Source organism: Molothrus aeneus, chromosome 6 (genome assembly GCF_037042795.1).
Source record: "Molothrus aeneus isolate 106 chromosome 6, BPBGC_Maene_1.0, whole genome shotgun sequence".
NCBI classification, from domain to species: Eukaryota; Metazoa; Chordata; class Aves; order Passeriformes; family Icteridae; genus Molothrus; species Molothrus aeneus.
The window spans coordinates 11652672-11677171 of record NC_089651.1 but is presented as its reverse complement, the minus strand read 5'-3'; the positions used below and the strand labels follow the sequence as shown (position 1 = coordinate 11677171).

Sequence of the window (24500 nt, the reverse complement as noted above, 5' to 3'; positions counted from 1 at the left end):
CCTTGAACACAAGAACACTCTGCTCCTCCTTTGCTCCAGAGTTAACAGAGACATGCCTGTGGGATGCCTTCCCCACTATTTACATATTTCTGCTCTGTCCTCTATTAGTCAGTGTTTCTGTCTCCAGCCTGTAACCTTTGGTCAGGTCTGGGATCTGCCTGGACTTTCTTCAGTTGTGCTGGAAGAGAGATTCCTCCTGCAGTTCCAAATACTGTGGGGAGGAGCACGGTTAGGGTTTTCTCCCTGAGACCCATGCTCCTGCTTCACTGAGAAGTAGCTGAAATACCACATATAAAACCAAAATTCACAACAATGAGAAGTTGTTTTGTCTTTTACAAGAGGAGGGGGTCTATAGAAGCATTTCACAGCCCCAAAAGTTTTCAAAAGGAGAATATTGGAGGATTTCGATTCATAGCAAAAAAACAAACTTCATCCAAACACTCCCACTGACTGTGGCTGGCATTGGACTGGACCCATATGTGAAATGTAAGCAAAATATCCTCAGAGTCCTTCCCAATATAGTGGATTACAGCAAGAGTGGGTTTTATATACAAAAAATTGGTTTATAACAAAAGGGCATTGCTATGTCCAGGGCCTTCCCTTCCCTCTGCAAACATTCAGGGGAAAAGGCAAAGAGGCTGTTCTCCCACACATGGATACATCACCTCCTCAGCAAACATGTCCACAAATTTGTTTCCCCAGCATAAAACTAAAACAAGCAGAGAAATGTTTTTCTTCCAATGTTTGCTTTCTATTTATTTTCTGTTGCTACCTTTGTGCCTGCAGCAAGGTCAATGTTCCTGAGCCCCAGGCCCCTCTGGTTTTGCATCTGCTGCCTTTCAAACCCCAGAGGATGGCACAGGAGCAGCCCCCCTTTGCAGCTGGCAGGCACAGGACTATTCCAGAGTTGGGGTGAACAGACAGAATGTTGGGAACATAAACAGGGGGTCCCAGTGGGACAGGGATTAGAGCTGGCCTGAAGCATATCACATCAGCTGTGCTTTCAGCAGATTTTTAAGGAATTGGAGCCTTAAGTTTCCTTTTTAAGAGCTGTGATATTATTATTATTATTATTATTAATCCAAGTTTCTTTATCATTATTTTTGTTTCCCTGTTGTCTGCTCCACTGTTCACAGAAAGCAAAATTCTGAAGGGTCGCTGGCAGATTCACATTCATTTTTGAAGGTGAGCAAATAGCTGCAGGGATTTATTCACCCAAATTCAAGCAGAAAAAATACATAATCAACGTATTGGGGGAAAAATACGCAAACCTAACTGCACATATCTAACTAGGGCAACCTCACAGTGCTGTCATTCAGAACTTTGCTGTTGTTTCCTCACTACTTGGGAGCATCACTCTCTGTGTTAACAATCTCTTCCTGCAAAGATCAAGGACTTTAAATTTTGGCACATTCTGGGCACTGTAAGAACCATAAATAACAACTTACTGAATGAATCTCACTTCACCAGGCATGACTTTCCCAGACTTGTATAATGTGTGAAATCATTTATTGCTGGAAACAGGCAGCCACAAAAGCCCACTGCATCTTATTGTTTGAAGCCTAAACCTCAATATCATTTATTTCTAAGCTAGTTTTTGGGTACATACAGAAATCAAACCCTTGTAAAATCATTTTAATTTCCTGCTCTCATTCTTTGGGCACAGAGTGGACCTGTGAGATATTTAGCTTCTCTTTTTTTCCCACATTACTGGTAAACTCCAGTTTCAGCCAGGATGCCCATAAACAAATCTCATGTTAGACAAGGCAAAGGTTCCAAGAAGACAGTTACTAGCTCAAAGCCAGAGTGTTTCATTATAGACTTCATCCTTATTTAAACCATGCAAATCTCAGTAAGTATTGAATTTAAATCCACTGTCACTTTCTCCAGGCTCTTGTCAAAGGACTCATTATTAGTTTCTGGTTTACAGTACCTCCTAGATCCCCGTGCTGAGAGGGACCACAGTGCACAAAGCAGAGCTGCTGCACACACAGAGCAGGAAGTGGTTTCCATCCCAGAGTGTTTGGGATCCCAGACAGAGCAGACAAAGGATAAGAAAGAGGTGCTATGTTTCCAGCATGTGACACTGAGCAGGTCAGAGGGTCAGAAGGATAGCTCAGGATCCACAAGTCTGCATGCAGAACCTTATCTACCACATCAGATTTTGTCATCCTCTTATCAAATGAAACCAAGTATATACATACAATAAAGGGTACATGTGGATATAATAAAGCACATGAACATAAGCCCTTCTTGTAAGAAAGGTTCTGTCCCTTCTTACAGGAGCAAGCACAAAACCTCCCAAGCCTCTCAGATCCATCTGAATCCTCTCTTTTCTCCTGTGTTATGGCCCTTATCCCATGGCCCCCTCTGACACAAACACAACAGCTCACTGGAGAACAGTTTCTGCAGGAGAGCACAGTGTAGGGATATGTGTTTACCAAAAGGGATCTTTATAATTTCTGGTTCCTGTTGGTCCTGGTGCCCTATTTCTGTGTGCCAAAGGGTGAGCAGCACACTGTCTGTAAGCAGAATTCTTTTTCCATGCTCCAAGAACTGTGGGACTAGGCAGCTACCGAGAGAAAGGTAATTGCACAGACAAGCCTGAACTCCCAGCCAGGGCTGCAATGTATAAAACCCTGGCTGCCCGATAAAGTCCTGGGTTACCACAAGCCCTCACTATCAGCAACACAACTGTTTTCCATGCCAAGCTACCTTGAGCCTGTCAAAGTAGGTTTAATTGTTGATTTTTCCTGGACAGTGCCCAGGGCACTATATGACATTGGCTAGGCCAGCTGTGCCAGGGAAATATTCCAGGGAATGGCTGCTGTCTGTCTCATCCCTCATGGCTGAGGATCTTTCCCACAGCAAGGCATCCCTGCAGGACTGTGCCTGTGATCCACAGAACACTACAGAGGAGCAACTGGGAACTCCAGAGCAGAGCAGCAGTTGGCAGCTGCACAGCAGAGCCCTCACTTTCGCTGTACCACTTCTGTGAGTTTCCACTCAGATCACTGTGCCATTGGAAGGAATGCAGACCTGTGTCAATCTGAATTACAGTCAGACTTGTGGGTGCTGAAAGAATGGCAAAACAGAAACAGACAGAATAAAGTGAATAAACATGATGTAAGAAAAGTCAGAAGGAACACACCAACAGTATTTCTAAAGCTACCTGCTCCAATATTCATGGTGTGATTCATATATCTACTAAAGTACTGCAGAAACCCTGGACTAGTTACACAATTCTCATCACAGGTTTATGTGAAATTAAGGCATCCCAAATGGTCATTTAAACCAAGGGTTACTGACAAGAGAAGGGACGAAAATAAAATGTTCCTGTTGTTCTAGACACAAAAAAGACTGCTAAGGAAGTAACTTTATAACCTGAGAAGGGTCTGCAGCTTTAAGAAACTCTCCCCTAAAGGTTGTAAAGCTTTTACTATGCAAAGTATTTTTGCTATTATATACACTGGCGGCCACTAAGTGCAGCTATTGTTTCTGGCAGTCATTCAGAGGAGGTCGGGACTGATAAAATGTTTAGCAGAGTTTGTTTGGGTAGATCCATCTGTGTTTTTAACCTCCCATACAGCCTCTGGTGTCCTTTTAAAAGATGCTGGATGTTCCTGAGTCTAATAAATCACAGGCTTTACTTTTATTTGCCTTTTTTTATTATGTATCATGCCACAAAAAGAATGTCTTCTTTACATTACCCACACTTTTCTGTATGGATTACAGAAGCATCTAAAAATAAGATGTTTCTTTGCTGTGGGGCAGGGGTGCAGCTTACACAGAGCTCCCATTTCCTTGGGAAAGGCCATGTGGAGATGTGACCTGTTGCTCTCACTCCTTACACCTTGGGCTGAGTTCATGCTTCAGAGGAACAAAGAGGGGAGATTGCAATCAAAGGGCAGGGAAGCAAAAGGTGTGTTCAGAGGTTCTAGCAAGGAGCCCAAGATGGAGCTTCCAAAAGTAAATGTTTTCAGGTCACATGAGCACCAGGAAAAATATCCTAAATAGTTGGGAAGCACTGTGATAGCAGTTTAACACTCCCACTGGCTGGGTTTTATAGGGCAGGAATTGAAACAGCCCCAACATAAAGTCTCAGAATTGCACAGAGCAAATCAGGGGAGCTCTCAGCACCTCACTTCCCTGCCTGCACTGCATAAGCACAAGGTAAAGCACCTCAGTGACAGCCTCTGCTACTCATTATGAGTGTTCTGTGTCCAAAACCTGAGAGAAACATTGCTGGCACTACACTGTGTCAAATTGCTGTGCAAACATTTGCTGACTGTGAAGAAGGTGAGAAGTTGTATCGCCGTTTTACAGGTGAGAAAGACAGAACACCCATGGATGTAAAAAGACATTTAAATCCTCCAGTGAGAAGATCCTGACCTCTGAAAACCATGCAGTACATTTCCTAAAGCCTTTTGCATCCAGAGCCAGCACTGTCCTGCACGTGTGCGCCAGGTGCCTGCAGCACTCACCTGAGCTTGTCGGCCACAAAGATGACGCGGCGCTCGAGCAGGAGCGAGGCGAAGATGCGGATGATCTGCCGCACGCTCAGGCACCTGAAGAGGCACTCGAAGTCCACGTGCTCCAGGCGGGAGTCCATGGGCCTCCGCAGCTCGATGACCTGCACACAGCCAACAACAGCAGGGTCAGCACTGCCAGGGGCCTGCAGACGGCCTGGCCCTGCAGGGTAGCCACGTTTCTCTTCACAGAGAAAAGCAAGGCACAATTCTTCCCAAGAATATTTCTGAGATTCGCATTCTCCGAACCTCAGAGGAAGAAAAAACAATTCTTATCTCATTTACTGCTCCTGTGTTGCTCACAAGTGGAATGCATTGAGGAAGATTGTTTACCTGAAGGGAATTGATAACTGGAATTTGGTGTGAGCGTTGTGTTCACTGACCACCCAAATCCAGGGGTGTGTGTGGGGACTGCCAGCTGACAGTCACGAGATTCTGTGCAGTAGAGTGCAGCTGAGTGCTTGGCAGATTCAGTTTAGATGTAATGTAGTGTAATATAATATAGAATAATATAGTACAATGAAGTAATTAATTAGCCTTCTGATAAGATGGAGTCCTCCTCATCATTCCTCTCCTTTGTCAGGGGTGAAAATTTCTACTATACTGCAGCACTGCCCCGTGCCCGAGGGGACACACAGTGACCCAGCCCCTCGTGTGCACACACAGAAAAACAGTGTATTGCACAATTCCTTCCTTGCATGCCATTCTTCCCAGAATACAGCAGTGTGCACTGTCTGCTGTCATCTCCAAGGGAAGCATAATTCCCCCTTCCAAACATTCTGTAAGGGATGTAAAGCTTGGCTGAGTTGAGAGTATGAAGCAAATAAACAATCAAACACTGGAGATGGAAGCTTACAGGGTTGAAACAGCCATAAAGTCAAGGTAAATTGGGTTCTGAACTTGGCTAACAATTCATATTAACATCTAGATAGGAGCCTGGGACTCAACTAAAAGGCCAGGAAGACTTTGAACCCAATTTACTTTATTTCCACTCTTCTGTAATGTGTAATTCACTAGATAATGTTTAAAATCTTTCTCTTTTCATATAAAGATACATACACATATATATACTTAACTGGGGAGTCAGGACAAGGTCTTAGAAGCTGAGTTGTGACATCCCTTTACAGTCTAATTTTCATACTTCATCCATGACCTCTGGCCCTCTCCTTCCTTTTCTCAAATGCCTTTTCCTTGATTCCTTTATTAGATCTTCCTTTTACTCTGCAATTGACATGTTCAGATGTGGAACTTGAAGACAGAGGACAGAAAAAAGAAGAGGGAAAAATAATGTGAAGAAGAGAGTAACAGAAGGAGAAAAATATGAAGTACAAGAGAGCAAATGATTGACCATTGAGGAATTTGAGGAAACAGAAAAGGGAAAGGGAAGAAGTGGCCAACTTGAAGCCACGTTGAAATCTCTGAATATATGTCAACAGGAACATGCATGCATCTTCTTTCGATATGTCCAAAAATCACCATCACTTTATTGCTTTAGACTAGTTTTATGTTTTTATGCATCTGACAGCACATTCCACAAGCAGACTGGATCAGGTTTTAACTGGAGTAGCCCTTACAGAATTCCTCACAAACACTGTTTTAAGAATATGCTCAAGATCACAGGATACTGTAAACAAAATAAGTTCATATCAGTTTAGTTGTGATATTGTTTGTGATCAGCAACACAACAACTGTAAAAAGAAAGCCACTCTTAGAACAGGATGTATCAAATCAAATAGATTTGGTTTTTTTAAGCCTGAAATACAGGAACAGTGTGATGTATAGACACCCATCACTTAGCTGCTGCCCCAAACAACAGCAAGAAACAAATTGTGGAGTGACTGTACCAGGAATGGCTCCTTGGAAATGCTGCCTAACTCTTTCTCACAATCAGCAAAGGTGCCCACTTCCATTCCTTAGCACTGGGATTGCAAGCTCAAATCAAGTGCATGTGCCAAATCAGGAGGGGCTGATTCTACTGCAAACCTGCCAACATGAAAATCTTGCTGCAGGGTAGGATGCAATGCAAGTTATGGCAGCTTTTACAAATACCAGGGATGTTTTCTGCTGCCTGGCAAAGCCTGCTGCCTCAGTCTGCTCATCACAAAGAAATACACTGTCTGCTTCCCAATTAATCACCATCTTTGTTTAGGCAAGAGGAGCCACAATGGAAGGATAAGATTCTGTTCCTAATTAAGCCAGTGCATTCCATTTAAATAACGAGTTTGTACTAGCACAACAGAGAGCAAAGCTCAGCCAGAAGAGAATTGTTTGTTTGTTGGAATTATCTCAATATTTTTCTCTGGGAGAGTTTAGAAGTTGAGCAGAGGATAGAGAAGCTGCAGATCATGGCTCCCAGTTACATTCACACAGAAAAAGCATTGTCAGCTCTTTTCCCTGTTATGCCAATCACTCTTTCAGATGTTGCCTCTCCAGAAGAAAATGCATGTGATTTTAAAATGCCTTGCTAGTCACTGATACAAGGAGCCCTGTACATTTCATACCATACATTACGGGCCCACTCCATTGACGTCACTGGCGTTACATTTAGAGAAAATACAATTTAATGCAAAAATAACAAAGGCACTGTAAAAAACCCTAAGGAGGGTGAAATAACCCTAAAGGGGAGTTCCTTCTCTCTGTTTTTAATAACTGGGACAAATTCTATTCCTGTCTTCAGTAATGAATCTCCTGTATATGCTTGACCATCTGAGTGGAGCTACTCTATTCTTAAATAGGGGCATGCAGAGAACAAAATTTGACATGGTAAATGGCTGGCCAGCCCCAAGCTGAAAAAGCCTTTTAATCAATACTGCCATTTCCAATAAGGCACATGTTGTCTAATGCTAGGCTTCTAGCTACTTGAGTCAGGAATAAAAAGAAGTGGCATCTATTATATGTGTGCACACACACACAAAAGAGTTTTACATGACATACTTTCCTTTGAGAGCCAGTTTAAAGGTATTTATTACCAAGGAGAGCCACTTAAATGCTGCTGGTCACTCCTACCATGGCCAGGACCAGCAGTAACAAGGTTTGAAATAACAAGCAGCTGCTGAAGTGCTCAGGTACAGACAGCATGGGAAACTCACACTGGCCTGTTATCACTGTGATAAAGCCCAGCAAGGCTGCAGTCTCTGAGCTGCACTAGGCCTGGCACACTGGGACATTTGTGATGGCTGCTTTTCTTACACACAACTTATTAATAAACATAAAATAATAAATACATAAGCATAAATTGGCCTACAATCATCAATGGGAACTAGCATTAGCATGTCCACAGTGGGGCAGCTCATACTCTGCTTATTTTGAGGGTTTGCCACCCCACAGCCCTGCAGGATCTGTTTGTCTCCTCCTGCTTTTCTTTTGCTGTTTTGATACTGAAGTGGTAAAGGGTAAGGCTTTGGCTTTTAATGTTTGCAGTTGCTTCTTACCTCATTTCCAGCTCCAGGCAGGAAGGTTTTGACTTTGATTGTCTTTCCAGGTGCAGGAAAAGGAGATTCCATCAGACTTCTCATAAATGGATAAACCAGGGCAGCAGATATTCCCCTTCTCCTTTCAACCTCATCCAGGATCTGGTCCATTAGTAAGACATAAATGAGACAGAACATATCAGCATCACATAGACTTTTGAAGCATCCTTTGACCTACACGTGCCTAAACACATGGCAGGTCTAAATTTATGTCTCCTCTGCCATGTATTTCTTCATTACCATCAATCCATGTTTTTTTGTTACAAAATGAAGCTTGTTTGTGAATGTTATTAACACAGAGACAAGGAAGAATTAACAAGTGTGAAAAAGAGGAAGAAGACTCAAAGAAGACTCAACATGACTAAAGGGATGTATATATTGCTGGGATTATGCCTGAACAACAGGATGAGCTGAAGGAGAGAAAGATGAAGACAAATCCCATGATCACAGCCCAGGTCAGCATCACATCTCAGTGGTATATCTTGAAATTTGTGTCAAGGAAAAACTTTCTTCTGCGCTGGGCATCTCTTCCATTTCAACTGAGAGGGCAGGAAGAAGTCAGAAAGCAATGCTGCCACTATGACAGCAGGACAGAGCTCCTGAAATGGTCCCAGCAGTGGCTGTCAAGTCAGAGTCTGTGCTGAGCTGGAGACCCTCAGCTGCCCCTGAAGCACACCCAGCTGTTCACACTGGTGCCTGCATTAAGGTCATTTTCTCTCGATGAAACAGCAGGCAATCTAGTCTTGAAATAAGCAGATGGAACTTCTTAAAGATAGAGGAGACTATAATGTTCTTCTCTCTTTGGTCACATGGGGCAACATAAATTAGATCACAGCTAAGTTTTCCCACATTAGACTGAGCATATAGATGATAAAGCTAAAGAAGACAGAAAGCGAGGTTCAAAGCAGTTGGTGGTTTGACCTGCAAGGGTGATCCTTTAACCACCACTCCAGAGCAAAAGGCCATACAAGAGTTAGTGGGCCTGAGCCAGACATTTTCTCTTGTTTCTCTTGGAAATGATTTTCACTGAAGCAAACATTAAAACTTAAACTTAAGCACAAGCTGGTGACCTGTAAGGAGAGCTGGTGACACCAAATGCCAGCAGAGGCATTCACTGGTGCATAGTTTCCCCTTTCTCCTTGTGACATAATGAAGGCCTAACTAAAGCAAAGCTGGCCCTGTGCACATAACTTGCATTCCAGTCCTTGGAAGTGGCAGATAACCATAAACGAGGCCATGAATTTCACTCTTGATGTAATTTGCAGCACAGCCATCCTCAGCAAACAAAACCAGTGGGAAGCAGCAATGAAGCAGGGCTGTGCCCCAGGTCCCTTGCTGCTCCTGCACACTGCCAGCACTCAGTTGTGTTCCTGCAGCCACAGGATTGGCTATTTGATGAGTTTGTTGCTGGACTTGGGGTCATGTGTGTGTCATATGCCTGGCTCCAAAGACCTTCACAATGCAAATAAAAGGAGCATTTAAACAAAATAAAAGTTGAACAGAGATCCCAAGAGATAAAATGGTCAGAAACAGCTGTTGAAACCATGACCAAATGAACTGGCTGGAAGTTAAAATATCTGTGGTTCTCAAGTCTGTCTCGGCAATAGGTATTACAACAGTGAGTGAGCGGGAAAGGCTTTGTGGAAGACAAAGATAATGAAAGTTATCGGAAATAGGAAAAGAAACATTTTAAACCAGAGGAATCTTTTTTCTTTTGTGATAAATAATATCCAAGATTTAATATCCCACGGTCTTTCATCATTCACAGTGTAAGGCAGAGACAGCTATTCATTGTATTGAGGGCCAGCTGTCTGACCTTATACCTCAGCTGCAGTGATACTTGGTTGTAAGGAAGATACTTAATTTTTTTTTTCCTTCTCCCAAATCTTCCTTTGTAAAATAGAGCACTATCAAAATTAGATAAAAACATAATAGCAAACAAAAAGCCTTATGAGCTCTGTGCACACTATGAGTGTGGTGAGCTGGGTGATCCTCCCAGAACAAAGTATTCCATTTCACTCACAGATATCTGGGTTTAGATACATATTACACCTAAGAGACACTGTCATAAACCCTCGATTTCAGAGCTTTATGAATGACATCAGAAGCAAAATTGCAATTAACTATATAGCAACCCAACTGTTGTTCTTCACAAAAACCTTGTGTTAAAGTTTTATCTAGAAAAACTCAAAACCTGCTTTAAAGATAATATTCTGTATAAATATTAGATCATATGAACAATAGAAATGCTATGCTTTTATTTAACATCAATGATTTACATGCTCTTTTCCATTTTATTCCTATGAAAATTAGCAGGTAAAATCTGTGGAAGTTCTGAGAGATTTCCCGTATCTGAAGTGAAAATCTCTGGCAAATTAAAATGCAATCAATTAAAATTGGGTCAATGAAAAGATCATCTGTGCTTTATCCTAGACTCCTAGAGTGAAAAAAATAAAATTGTCACTAGTTTTAAGTGTATAGAATTCACATATCAAATAATCTTTTTTCTCAACCTCATCATTCCACAGGGTGTTGGAGTAAAAGTGGTACTGGCCCATCATCCAAACTATGGATGCCAAGAATTACAGCTCAGCACAGAACGGCTGTAGAAAACAACGGAAAAAACTTTGGTCAGCCAGATCATACAGACACCCAGATGTTTTCTGAATCAATTTCTGCCTCAGTCACAGAAGTAATAAGACATTCTTTGATGAACCAAATAATAGGGATGGAATATCCAAAACAGCAACTGTAAAATAGTTATCTCCCATCAAAGGAAGGAATTCTTCCTGCCTGGTTCATCACTGCAGATGTGTCCCAGTAAACAATCAAATTAAAAAGCAATATTAAAAAATATCTCCTTACCTTAGAAAATAAGTCAAAGCACCCCAGGCGGCTGATGACACAGTAAACTTCAGGTAGGCGTGGGCCTTTTCCATTGGGCTGATAACAGCAAAAGAGGAGATGGGAATTACACATTCATGTGGAGCCATGAGGAAATACACTTCTCTCTCTGACCCCACAGTTGGCCATCATGTGACATCTCTCACTATTTGCTTCTCCAACAAACAGCTGCTCTTGGAAAAGCATCATATTTCTACCATAAGGCAGGAAACTGAAAGGCACAGATAGAGCTTATCCCCTTTGGAAATCACAGCCTGTTGGAGCTGCATCCCAGCCTCATTCCAGCATGCAGCCATAAAAGCACATGGAACCAGGGCTGTAACTCATGCCTCTGCTATCTCTGTGCCCTGCTCCTGCTGCAGCACAAGGAGTGGGGCCACCCTGGGGCTGTGTGCTGCAAGAGAAGAACTGCAACATTAAGGGAGGCCACGATGGCTTTAGGTCCCCACTCCCTCACTCCATGGTGCTCAAAGAGAGCTCAGCCCACAGAAAGGGAGCTCACAACCTAAACAAAGCAGGCTGCATGAGTAAAACATTAACTTCCTCAGACCAACTCCTGATAAACATGAAACTCACATAACTTAAACTGTGGCAAGTATGAATCAATGATACACATCCCTCTTACCCCCTTCCCAAGAGAAACTGTGGAGACCATCCTCTATAACCATCCCATACAAGATTTATCCTGGAGAAGCAAATGGTACTTCCTCAGCATGCTGGACTCTGCTACCCTGCCTATTCCACTTTGTCTCTTGTTGGACTCTACTGGTACTCAACTTCCCCATGGAGTGTTTGAAATTCACATGCCACAGAGATGACAATCAAGAGAAACTGAGGGCTAGCTGTGCTTTTTAAACCTGAATATTGCACTCTAGACTTGGACACTCAGCAGGTGCCTGCCTGTTATAATAAAGATCACAAAAAAAAATTCCAAAGCTAAGTGAATACAGATGAGTCTATTTCTGGATCCAAACCTGCTCACTACACGTCACATCTCTGAAAAAGCAGAGCCCTTTTTTGTCCATATTAGGTATAAAATCCTTTCTAAAGGCACTGAGTGATTATATCAAGCATGTGGGATTTTGGTTAAAATCATTGTGTCAAATCTGCAGGAATGCCGAAGCCATGCCAGGAGCCTTGGACAGCTCCCAGCCAAGAGCTGTCTCACTGAGTGCCAGTAAAAACATCACATTCCTGGGTCATCTATAAGACCAGAAACAATAACTGCTTAGCACTTACTCCAAGTTTCTCCTTTATGAAATATCATTGCTTTCAAATGTCTTAAAAGCTACATGCCTGTGGGAGCTGGGATTCTTCCCTCCCTGCTCTCACTGTGTAGGACATCCTTTTTTGTTATTTCAGAGAGCTTTTCCTGCAAACAGCACAGCCTCACAGATGCACACACATCAGCTGTAAGAGCAGCAAGCAAAAACCTTGAGCAGAGCCATTGTGAGGGGCAGAACTTAACAAATTTATAGCACTGGCAACCCTTCAGATAACCTCCCCTCTCAGCCACCAGTTTACACCTCACTTTAGACTGATTTAAAACACCCACTGTGCTTTAGTTTGCTTCTTTCCTGGGCAAGACCATCCTATGGGACACGCCACTCCTGCCTGGACTCCTCCCTAGGGGACACTGGGGTCTGCCCATCAGGACCAGTGTAACCTCCTCTCTTCCCAAAAGGGAGCTCTCCCAGGTGGCAGGCTGTGCTCTGCCAAGTGGCTACACAGTCTTGGAGTCATGCTATCCATCCAGGACTCACTCCTGCACACAAAGAATAGGTCCAGATCAGGAAAGCAAAAATGCTGAAGTAGCCCAGCTGAGAGGCACCTGAGTGACTCTGTCCTTGTGCACTGCACTGCTCCTGAAAGAAGAGAGATGGAGCAGATGATGCTTTGGGCTTGATTTCCTTTCAATTTGTTCTTGTGGGGCCCAGGATACTTTCAGCCTTAGTCCAGTATCACAAAATGAAAATGCTAACGAGTTTTGATGATAACAAGACAGTTTCCCAAAATTATGAACATCAACTGACAAGAACTTGGCTGAGGTGGAGAAGCCAAGCTCTGCATCAGGGCTGGTCCACACGTGGCTCAGGACACCCTATTTATAGTGAGTTTAATCTGAATATTACTGACTAAAGCCCACTCCAAAATCTTTGGCAGGAAAAACAAGAGGCTTCTGCTCCAAAAACTAAGCCTGCCATTTTTCTCTTTCAAATCTCACCTCCCTGTCCATGTGCTTGGATTCTATGGAGACTTCAGAGATCTCCTCCCAGTCTGCCATAGCACTGAGCTGTGCTGTGAGGGAAGTGGCCTTTGCAAAGCACATGCACTATCCAGTACATCCAGAAACAGAGATATTCCTTAGTGGTGCCAGGAATCAGAACAATTCCAACACTGGGAGGCTAAAATCAGTTTCTGTGGAGGCTCTTGATTCCTTGTTAGGGCCAATCCAAATTGTGACCATGAGAAAACTGTGGGTGTTGTAAATCCAAAAGCACTTCTTAAAGACTTCTTGTTCTATAAAACATGAACTTTGGGTGCCAGAGTACTCAGTGTACACACGGCTGTCAAACTGCTTGGGCAAGGGCAGGATGGGAGGGAGCAAGGAGGAAAAGGGTTTTCCAATGAGCTTTTTGCAGCTCCATAAACAGTCTGCATCCCACAAAAGTTGCTTTCACCCTGTAATGAATGCCCTTCTCCTGTCCCCAGCAAATGCAGGACATCAGGCTAGTCCCACCCAACACCTGCTTTCCATGTTTTCAGGTACACACTTCACCTTCAGGCAGCTGCTCCTCCATGGACTCCTGGGGCTGGCTTGTCTTAGCCTAGAAAACTGCTGGAGGATCAAATTTTATGAGAGAGGGAAGGGAGGCATAGGATGAAACAGCCCCTGCAAGGGTGTCCAGATCATCTCTGCTGCTGACACATGCACTCACTAGAAAAGCAGTTGCAGAATTGCCTTGGAGGTATCAAGATGTAACTGGAAAATTTCATGCTATCTATGGAAATGCAGATTGTCTGCTGTGGGACAATAGGTTACATTCCATTCTAATCCTGTTCCAAAATGAAACAAAACAATATAAATACATTTAAAGGGGATACTGTACAGGATTTGTAGAACAAACAAAACATAATTGTCACTGTATCCCTTGAGGTAGTTTTGGCACACAGACCCCAGAAAAGGTCTGGAAGAATCTGAGATCTGAAGGAAAAAAAAGTGGAACAGTTTGTTCATATCACAACACGCCAAAGGAGAGCAAGGCTGACAAAACACAATTGTTCCCTAAATGCAGGAATCTGCACAGCAGACCCTGCAGAAGAGCAGCCAGGCACCCTCACAGGATCAGCCAGCCATGGAGCTTTTGCCAACGAGGCTGCCAAATGCACCAGAAGGTGTGAGACACCTCTTGCTGGGTATTACAAGAGCATCCCCCACCAGGACACCTGAGGAAGGAATTTTCTAAGGAATTAACCTCACAGCAGTTGGCTTGGCTTAAAGTGGACCAGTTTATAAGAATTTTAGGGGGGTTTAATGGCACACACTAGTAAGGCTGTCTCACCATGCACCAACCTTTGCAGAAGACATGAAATTGTTACACTTCCAAACCCTATGGAAAAGGCACTTCAGGTAAATACCCAGATTCCACATTTCTCCCAGCAGGACAGGAGAAGGTTGCAGCACCAAAATAAAAGATTTGTGCTACTTTTGCCTTTTCCACAGGTAGAAGAAATGCTGAGCTGTTTCTCTGCAGTTTCCAAAATGCCCTCTCTTTCTAAGCCCCAGTTTTGCTCTCAGAAGAGCATGGCTGGATTTGCCCCGTGAAGGGCACAGCTGGTGAAGTGCAGTGGCATCACTCCTCCCTTTCCTTGGCTGAGGAGGCTGTACCAGTGGGATGAGACATCTCAGCTTCTCTGTGACAGAATCTTCTGGCTTCTCTGTTTGGAATCCAGATTAAGCAACCTGAATTAAGTGATCACCCAAGGTGGCAGCAGCAGATCTGCTTTATAACTGGCTTTATAATTATTAGATAGATTTAGCAAAGTACTACTTATTTTCCCTTTTTCTTTTTGCTATTTGATTGAGTTTTGCCTTATCCAGTGGAGGATAAAAATCTCCAATGCTGTCTCAAAACACCATTATATAAAAGCATGCACTATTGATTTAATTCTGTTCCTGGTATTTCCTAATATACTCAGCCATCTTTTGCACCAGCTGAAAGTCAGTGTTCTATTTTTAGGTTGTCCTTAATGTAGGGTGAATTTCACTGAGCTTTAATGAGTAAAAAACCCCCATGTTAATGTTTCACTGAAAAACTGATTCAATATTCCTGTGTATAAATCTCTTTTATTGCCACTGGTTATTTCAGTCTCAGCATGGTTCAGGATCAACCATTTGGCATTTCACAGAGGCAAGTTCTGGGCATGATTACAAATGTACTGACATTCTCAGAAAAATAAAAGTCTCAAACCACCTTTACCTGGTAGAGTGAAAACAATCCATAATTTTATTCTAACCAACATTTTCTGAGGTTTTGTTATTTTTTTCCCAAATAAGATCTTATTATCCTTTTAAATGACAACTCATTAAAAAAATTGATTTGTACTGCTGCCCTGTATCTTGTTATACTTATTTAAAGCAGCAAGGATGAATTCTAGGTGCTTTCCTTGCTCATCCCTGAGTTACCCCCTGACCAGTCCTAGATTTACTGCAGCACAAGCCTTCAGTGACATTTCCTGCCCACACATCAGCCTTGTTGTGGCCCACTGTGACACACTGTTTAATACATAGTGACTCTCTGTGATGCTACCTATGGCAAACACCACCTCCAGAACTGATAAACAAGTTTTCTGTTATGTTTGCTTAATGAAACTTCTCACAAATAGAGGAACCACACACAGAAAACCTCCCAGACAGCATCTGCAGTCTGCATGCCAGGGGCTCTGCCACAGACAGAGAGCAGGGGAAGAGCAGGGTCAGGCACAAGCAGCAGCGCAGGACAGGGGGTGCTGTGCCAGTGACAGGGAGAGCTCTGCTGGAAGCTACTGAAGGCAGGTGATCCCTGCCTGAAAAGGTGGGAAATGATGCCAGAAAGGGAAGGGGGGGAAGTGCCAGTGTGAGTTACTCTTAGAGAGGGGGGACATACTTACAAACTGCTGCAGACATTCATTTGGCACAGAGAGTCAGCCAAAGACTCCTGCAGCATCCAATATCCATATAAGCTCCCCAGCCCAGTGTGGGCAACAGCCATGAGAACATGACAGGAGCCATGGCTCCCCACCCAGTCACTCACAAACAGCTCCAAACCTACCCAAGAGGTGCAAGGCTAGTGCAGGGACAACCAACTGCTTTCTGCTTTGCTGCCATCCCATCAGGTGTGCAGGATGGACACCAGAATCCCTCTTTGCATTGTGCTCCACCTCCCTTAACACACTCAGCAGATTCCTCCCCCTCGATACACACACTGCTGTGCTCTCAAGTTTATCAAGTGTCCAGGGATTTTTCAGGTGGTGGGACAACGCTGTTTGTAGGCTCTCCACCTCACCTATTGACCACCCCTGGTCATGGGGATTGAAAGTTGTGTGAGACACCAGACTTCCCACTGCTGGCACCAGCCTGTTGCAAGGCTCTGAGCTGCAGACTGATGACACAGTGCTGGCAGAGTCATTTGAGATGTAAGCAGCTGCCTAAGAGATAAACACTACTCACAAATGTTTAGAAATACCAGCTTTGCCTTTGTTTCCAGTGTTGTAGTATTTCTGATTGTGCTTGAAAGTACATAACATAAAGAATTTATGAAGTAAGTGCTCACACAAGAAACTTTCCACATTCTCAGGATGCACATTCTCAGGAATTTGCTACAAACCTTGGGATCTATCTGATTAAAATGGCCATTACAAATTCTTATTTCAACTTGATCTCCTTACATTTCCAAATTTCAGAGTGAGAAAACCCTGTTTCCTTTAAAAACCATGAGAGACACCTTCAGTTCAGACTGCAGTTTTGAGATCCTTTTCAAGAGGATTCTGCCCTTTGAAGTGAGGGTGATGTACTCACCAAGAGCCTCCTGCAGTACCCGAAGCGCCGGCTCCCGTCCTCCCCAGTCAGCATGAAAGAGAAGGTCTCACTAGGAGAAAGGGAATTGCCCATTGCAGAGATTATAGCACAACTACAGCATGGCTACAAGGTGGATCACTTAGCAAGGGACACTCATCAAGTGAGAGATGCTACCCACTGCAAGGTCTTCGTCATTAGGACATACTCTGTGGAAAAAGGCTGGCAGCAGTATAGTTAGGGACAACCCAGCTGTCTTAGCAGAAGAGATGGGTGCAAAGTGTCAGTGACTGTAGAAGAAATATGAGAATCAGATTTTGAGGGCAGTATTCCAATGCTCCTTTACCTTTAGTTCAATCCTGTCTTTGGACTGAGCTTTGTTCTTAAAACAAGAACCTTAGATATTCTCTGCGAGTAATCATTTTCTAATCCAGAAACAACACAGGTTTCCAAAATCCAACTCATTTTATGTCTCTGCCTAGGACAAATACCATTTGTGACAGAGCAGTAAAACAACAGTTTTACAGTAAAACAACAGAACAAGTAAAGGGATGGGTGATCTGTGAATTCATGCCTGGGCTGTGAAACATTCCTGAATGCTTTGCAACTTTTAAATGGTATTATATAAAACAATTCCTGGTGCTGAAACACCAGGGTTTGTATAATTACAGATGTCTCTGGGGAGACCTTATTGAGGCCTTTCAATACATAAAAGGGGCTTCTAAGAAAGATGGGAATAGACTTTTTAATAGGTCTGTAGCAATAAGACAAGGGGTAGTGATTCTAAACTAAAACTGGGTAGATTCGGACTAGATAAAAGGAAGAAATGTTTTACAATGAGGGTGATAAAACACTGGGACAGGTTGTCCAGAGGGGTGGTGAATGTCCTGTCCCTGGAAGCAGTCAAGGTCAAGCTCGACAGGGCTCTGATCAAGTTGAAAATGTCCCTGCTCATGGCAGAAAGGTTGGACTGAATGACCTTTAAAGGTCCCTTCCAGCCCAAATCATTCCACAATTCCATCCCTTCTGCCTATCCTGTTACTCTACATCTTTGAAACAACCAGTTATCACATATCAGTGCAGGGGAAAAAATTATACATTTTTCGAGGTCACTTTGAAGGAAAAAGAAAATGCAAGCCTGGCTCTCCTTTTCCTTGCCCTTCTCCTGCAGTGATTGATCTCCAATGGAAGGAAGAGAGGGCTCCTCTGCTAGGACAGAGCACAGTTCCAAGAAAGTTCTCAGACAGCAACATTTTGAACCAAATGAAGGGGTAACCTGCAATGTTAGGCAAGCACTCTGAGGTGAATTACTAGGGCAGGGGGTAGGCAGGGCCCCATCCTTTTTAAGATTTATTTTAAATACTGTCATTTATTCTTTTGAGTTTAGGACTCAGAGGAACCTTCAAGCCTCTTCCCCTCAGCCACACAGGCCTGTGAGGCAGGCAGAATAGGGAAGAAAAAGAACACAGAACTTCAAAAGAAAGAAAAATTAAATACAGCTGCTTGATCACAAAGTGGCCAAGACTCAAACTGCTGCTTCCTTAATTGGGCATTGACGAGGCTGAGGCTGTTCCAGGGCACTCCAGCACCAGTCCATGGTGCAGAGCAGCTCTGGAGCACTCACCTGTTGTACTCAGAGACAGGGAGCCAGTCCTTGGCATCAGGGAAGCAGAACTGTGGGATGGCCTTGAGGCGCTCCTCCGCTTCCCGCATCTGCTTGGTCGGCCTCTCCAGCTGCCGGGAGAACAGCGAGGGTCAGCCAGCCCTGGGTGTCCCCTCCAGCTCTGCTCAGGGGCAGGGTCACTGAGCAGCTCTGAGAGCCATCAGATTGTCCTGTGGTTGTGCTTGGCAGAGGGAGGCACGACTCCAGGACAGGCTTTACATTTTTTTAATTGTCTGAAACTCCCTTGTTGTACGATGGCCACTTACAACACAGCCCTGACTCAAATACCTTTCTGCTGCAAGAGCACAAGAGAAATGCCAGAGATCAGCAAAAGTCTTTCCATTGACTTCAGTGTGTTTTGGAACAAATCCTAATATAGCCAAAAAGTGAAATATTTAGAAACTGAATTTAAACACAGTGTTTAAAGCATCCACCATCAGGCCAAATTCTCCAGCTCCGGAAAAGATAAATTTGAAAACAGGGAAAGCTTTCAGTTACCTTCTCTATGCCATTTGCTTTGTAACAGATTGGTTTGGAACAATTCTGAAAGCTCTATTTAAGAACTAGATTTCTATTCATTTTTCCATTTATTCACCTTACTGATCTTAAAATGAGCTGTACACAGGAATTTTTCTTTTACCTTGGGAAACTGGTATGTCACTTCTGGGAGGTAAGTGTTTTTAGAGGGCTTCTTTTTCAGGGACACTACCACAAAATACTCAAATAATTCCCGCTCCTGCCACTCAATCAGCTCCAGCTCCAGGGTTCGATAGCTTGGAGCCCTCTTCAGCATTGACTGGATGTGCACAAGGCGCTGGGTGTGAGCTGCCATTTAAAAAGAAAAAGGAATAAAAAAAGAGACAGATCATTACCTGAGACTGTAACGTGTTTGTGTAAGCCACAGCCATTCACAAAGCACTTTCAACTTGCCAGAGTATTATTCCAAGCATGTTCTCCTTTCAAAAGCAAACCTTCTAGTTATCAAACCTGTAGTCTCCCTCACTAATTGCACCCATAAATCAAAACTCTCTCCAAGTACTGAAGTTATGCAACACTCAGTCACTGAAATAATTTGCAGTTCCTAACTGCTACCCTGGCAAAGGTCTGGCTTTTCTTCACACATAAGACTGGATTATAAACCCTTCTGTGGTTGTGCAAATGCACTGGGGCCTCCAGGGTGACACATCTGAGGCCTGGCTTACCCTGGTGAAACACAGTTCTGTGCCCTGTCCCTACACAGCACAGCTTTTTGCTACACACCACGTAAGGCAAGCCATGGAGTAAACTCCAGGGAAGGGGAACAGGGAGAAAAAGAAAGATGTGCCAATTGCCTGCTATGGGTTGCTTTGTTAGTGCTAATTCAGTTGGGGGATGATTTTAAATTCATGTCATTCATGAAGGCAAAGATGTACCTTGATCCAGTGACTTGTTGCTTGATACCTATGGAGGACTGGTCAATTACATCACTACCAGTTCTGGCATGCCAAATAAATCCCTCTATTTTCTGACACAAAGAGAAACAGAACTCCAAGTGCTTTTGGGTTAGTACAGGTAGACAAAGGAGAAAGGAGTCATTTTCCCCACATCACTGTACAATGCTGCATACAGCCTGTTTTGGATGGTCATACCACCACCTGTCTGGCACAAATCCGTTCCCCTAAGACAATGCTTCTGGAAAGTTTTGCTGCATGTACAGCAAGCAGGTGTCATCTGCAGTAGGTAGACATGGATTATTGCCTCCTATCTCAAAACAGCTCCACAACCTTGTCTTTTTTACCCCTCACCTACTAACAACATAACAGGTTTTTAGTAATGAAATCCATTGCTGCTGTCTTCAATATTTTTATAGACCTCTTTCTGTATGAGGACTTAGGAAAAGGAGAGACTAATTTAGTGGCCTAGCTCAGGCAGAGTTTGTGCAGGTGCTGATAAAGGAATTTCTACAATTTGGAGACTGCAGACTTATAAAAGAGTCTCAGAACCACAATGTTGGATCAGACCCAGATCCTTGCCTCCAACAGCAGCGAGCAGTAAACACTGAAAGCAGCATATGAATAAGAAAGGAGCACCTTTATTCAGTCCCATCCCTCTAAGCCTGCACCCAGTAGTCAGTCTGGAATAGATCAGCATCTCTGAAGTGGCTGACAAAGCCAATCTATCAAAGGTCCTGTTCTTCATTAAGTGACACAGTTGCCAAATCCTTGTTAGATCTTCACAGCCCATTTTGTCCTTGCTTTCCACGTTCATGCTCCTGTGTTGGGACTTTGGGAGCTCTGCAGTAATGGAGTTAGGAAACTATAGAGAATATAGGCCATGGACAGGAACAATGTGCAGCAACAGGAGAACATACATTGATAGGGTCAGGGACAGGGGCTAACAAGAAGTCACTGAGGCTGATCCCTTACCTTTAAACCTGTCATCTGAGTCACTCTCACTCTCGCTGTTCTCATCTGCAGAGGACACAGAAGCATCAGTTAATGCAAAACCAGAGCAAACAAACTCAGCTCACTGCGCTGCAACTGGGAAAAATCCTATCTCACATCTCTGAGCCTTGCCATACACACATGCACTTCTCCTCAGGCTTAAAATATCTTGAAGTAAACAGTTTGAATGACTCGCTGGATTGTGTTTTCCTTGGATTCAGTTTCAATATTGCTTGAGAGTAAGAACTTCATTTTGATGAAAGGGCAAAATTCATTCTCCATTACAGCAACTGTTTGCACTGAATCCCCATCTATGCTGAGCTGCAAAAGTGACATTTGGAAACAGGTCTTAACCCTTTCCCTTCTCGTTTTCAGGTTTCAATTTTTAAGTTATGCAGCACTTGAGAAGTCAAAGTAAGCTTTATGAACTTTATCTGCCTGGGTAACATTCCCAACCACCAGAAGTCACCAAACTGAGTTAGAGTTAATAGGCAAAAGTAACCTTATGACAAGATGTGTTAGTGAGGGGTTCTTGATTAAAGCCCTATTGTATTCTTACTACAAACAGGGCCTGAATTTTCCTTTCCAGAAGCATTCTGAAGCACAGGGTGAGTTACACACTGTGAGTGCCAGGAAAAAGCATGTGAGAACTCCAGGGTCAAAACTGTGAATTTTGGTCAAAACTTACAGTAAATGTGGACTAAAGAAGAAGCTGGGTAAGTTGAGCTGACCACAGGATTAACAAGATACACAATACTAAGAATCTCTCTTTTTTTTAGCTCATCCCCATTTTCTCCTCTTGCAGAGAGAAAATCATCATTGTTCACAGAAAAAAGTTCTAAACTAGGTGGAGTCCAGGGTAGATGTGGAGGAAAGAAGGAAATTGATTCATCCTGTAGCATCCAAATGGATTCACTGAACCCTAACACTGGCACCATACCTCGTAGAGACGCTGTCTCAATATTGGACATAGAAAGTTTCTTCAGTCGTTTTTTCCCTCTTTTTGCACTGTAGATGGAATTGATTCTTTGGACAAGCTGCAAAATAAGAAAATGAGGAATCAGTAGAACTAAACATTTTTCTGCCAGGAGACTTTTTTAATGTATTCAAACAAAACATGGATGATAGACCAGCTAATACAGATAATAACTGTTTGCCTCAAAAATATCTGAGATGATGGGAAATATTAATGAGATGACTTGTGTTTATTGCCTTCAGCAAGAGACTGGGATTACTAAGAATTCAATATTTAACAGGATATTATAACTATGGGAGAGTCACAAATATGTAGCAATTAATCTTCATGATGTTTTATAAGTCAGGAATAGTATATTTAATTCCACAGTAGATTTCTTCATAGGATTATAATACAGTTTGCAAAAGCTGTTTCACCTCAGCTTCCAGAGAGAAATAAACTGAGAGAAAGGATGCAATTTGCTATAGACACAGCCGAAGGGCAGTAACAGAGCACAGACTGAAACAAAACCTTTTTAGGTTTTCCCTCTAATAACTAACACTAGCTCAATTAAAAAAATTATATTCTCCAGGAATACGTGATCCTGAAAGGTAAAGTAGTAAGAAAACAGAAATTATCACAAGATTTGCAATAAAATTGTGAACATTCATATGATGAAATCAGAATTTCACATAGGGAGAATATCTGTCCCTTCAATTTAAAAAAATGGGGGCAAAATTAACAGCCAACCTTTCCATGTTTTACTCAAAATCAGGTAGCAAGTTACTCTGTTAGGGTTACTACCCTATGATTTCCTCCAGAGATGTATGCCCATTGGTGAAGTATAACAATATATTGCAAGAAAGTAAAAATACAGTAAATATTAAGGATGCAGGATTAATTTCCTCCTTAAACAGAATTTCCAACAAATTCACAGAAACATAAAAATCTCCCTCTACTCACAGTATTTATAGCCATGAACTATAAAATATGCTCTTTAATAAGAACAGGAAAGAGTTGAATACACAGTAAAAATCAACTTTGTTCACAAGCCAAAATGAAGCATTGGCAGTTCTCCCCCTCTCTGTTGCTGTAGTGTTGGTTTTTTGGTTGTTGTCTTGTGGCTGAGGGTTTTTTTCACATTTCATTTTGAATTGAAAAATTCCTTAAAAAGTGAAAAATTAAGTTTTACTTCAAATCCATCAAGCAGCATGGTTATCAGGATGGGGTCAGTTGTGACTAAACAAAGGGAAACCTATTAGGCCAATTAGTTATTTTCCTGGAAAGAAATGATGGGGAAATAAACCACTTCAGATGTTGCTGCACGTTATAAATAATAATTGCTTGGCAATCACCCATTCAAAATCTTAAAGTTATATACACAGCAATGCTCTGGTCCACATAGCTTAAAGAACAGTGTGAAAAACAGAACTGTCTTAAAATCAATTCTGTGCAAAGATGGCCATCAGATGTTTGCTCCTCTTGGAGAATTTGGAAGTTATCACTTCTAGGGAAGGGATTTTGATCTAAATGTTCCTCTAGGTTACAAAAAGAGCTCTCAGTGATTGCTGTTGTGAAGGCTGGCTGTTGGAACCCTGGTTACTGAGAATTTTAGACTTTCTGTGCTGACAGGCACTGATCCCCAAGAGAACACTGCAATTGACCTGAGGCCATAGAGAAGGCTTCCAAAATTGATTGATAGAACTGGGATTATGGATGTGTGATTTGAATAGAAGTGTATAATATCACAAGGTGGAAAACTTAAGAGTTTAAAGTTTTAGAATATCGTAATATATATAAAGCAAAATGGAGGTTTTAGGGCAGAGGCTGGTCCTTCTTCTTCACCTTCCTCCTCATGCGTTTGGGTGGTTTTGTGTAATTGGATAAAAAAGTCCTCATTATGGGCCACAATTAGGTTGGTTAAAAGTAAAAATAATTTAGGTGTCATTTCTTAATTGGACAGTTTATCCTTAAAAAGCCTCATAGAGAGAGTGATACGGCTCCATTTTTTACTTTGTTAGAGTGAAGTGCTGTAGAACTCACACTCTGTGAGACTGTGATATGGATAAGAACTAAAAAACAAGAAACACCACCTCAAGCACTTCATTCCAGCCCTGGCACAGAGAAGATAAGCCTCAGCAGGTGCCCAGGAATGCCCCAGCTCTCGCAGCCAGGTGACCTCTGCTGAGCACAGGCCGCGCCCACCCCGCGGGTACCTTTGGGATCCTCCTGGCGCGGCGCGTGGACAGCAGCTCGCTGGCGGTGCTCAGGCTGTCCTCGGTGAGGCTGGAGGGGGACGAGGGGATGCCCAGCTGGGCCAGCAGCAGCATGTCATCGTGGCTGTGCCGCTTGGGCAGCCGCGGCAGGCGGTGGCTCTTCCTCTCCGACCAGTTCCCCACGCGCAGGGAGTGGCTGCTGACCTTCGAGGGCAGCTGCAGGGACAAGGACAGCTTGAGCTCTTCCCCTAATACATTCCAGCAACCTAGGGCACCCGGTGTCTC

The 24500-nt window shown here is 43.0% G+C and overlaps 1 protein-coding gene across 2 annotated transcripts in view; it reads right to left on the bottom strand.

Annotated features, from left to right (window-relative positions):
- Positions 1 to 24500, bottom strand: part of DENND2B (DENN domain containing 2B) — a 117055-nt gene that overhangs the window by 18074 nt on the left and 74481 nt on the right. For both annotated transcript variants that reach the window (XR_010783881.1, XM_066552833.1), the window contains exons 6-14: positions 24216 to 24431; positions 21985 to 22081; positions 21027 to 21071; positions 19262 to 19446; positions 18583 to 18692; positions 16962 to 17031; positions 10865 to 10942; positions 7961 to 8101; positions 4485 to 4633 (exon numbers count right to left, since the gene is read on the bottom strand). Coding sequence is in view for 1 of the 2 variants with exons in the window: in XM_066552833.1 (XP_066408930.1) it covers positions 4485 to 4633; positions 7961 to 8101; positions 10865 to 10942; positions 16962 to 17031; positions 18583 to 18692; positions 19262 to 19446; positions 21027 to 21071; positions 21985 to 22081; positions 24216 to 24431 (1091 nt within the window). In the remaining variant the exon portion in view is untranslated. The remainder of the gene's footprint in view (positions 1 to 4484; positions 4634 to 7960; positions 8102 to 10864; positions 10943 to 16961; positions 17032 to 18582; positions 18693 to 19261; positions 19447 to 21026; positions 21072 to 21984; positions 22082 to 24215; positions 24432 to 24500) is intronic.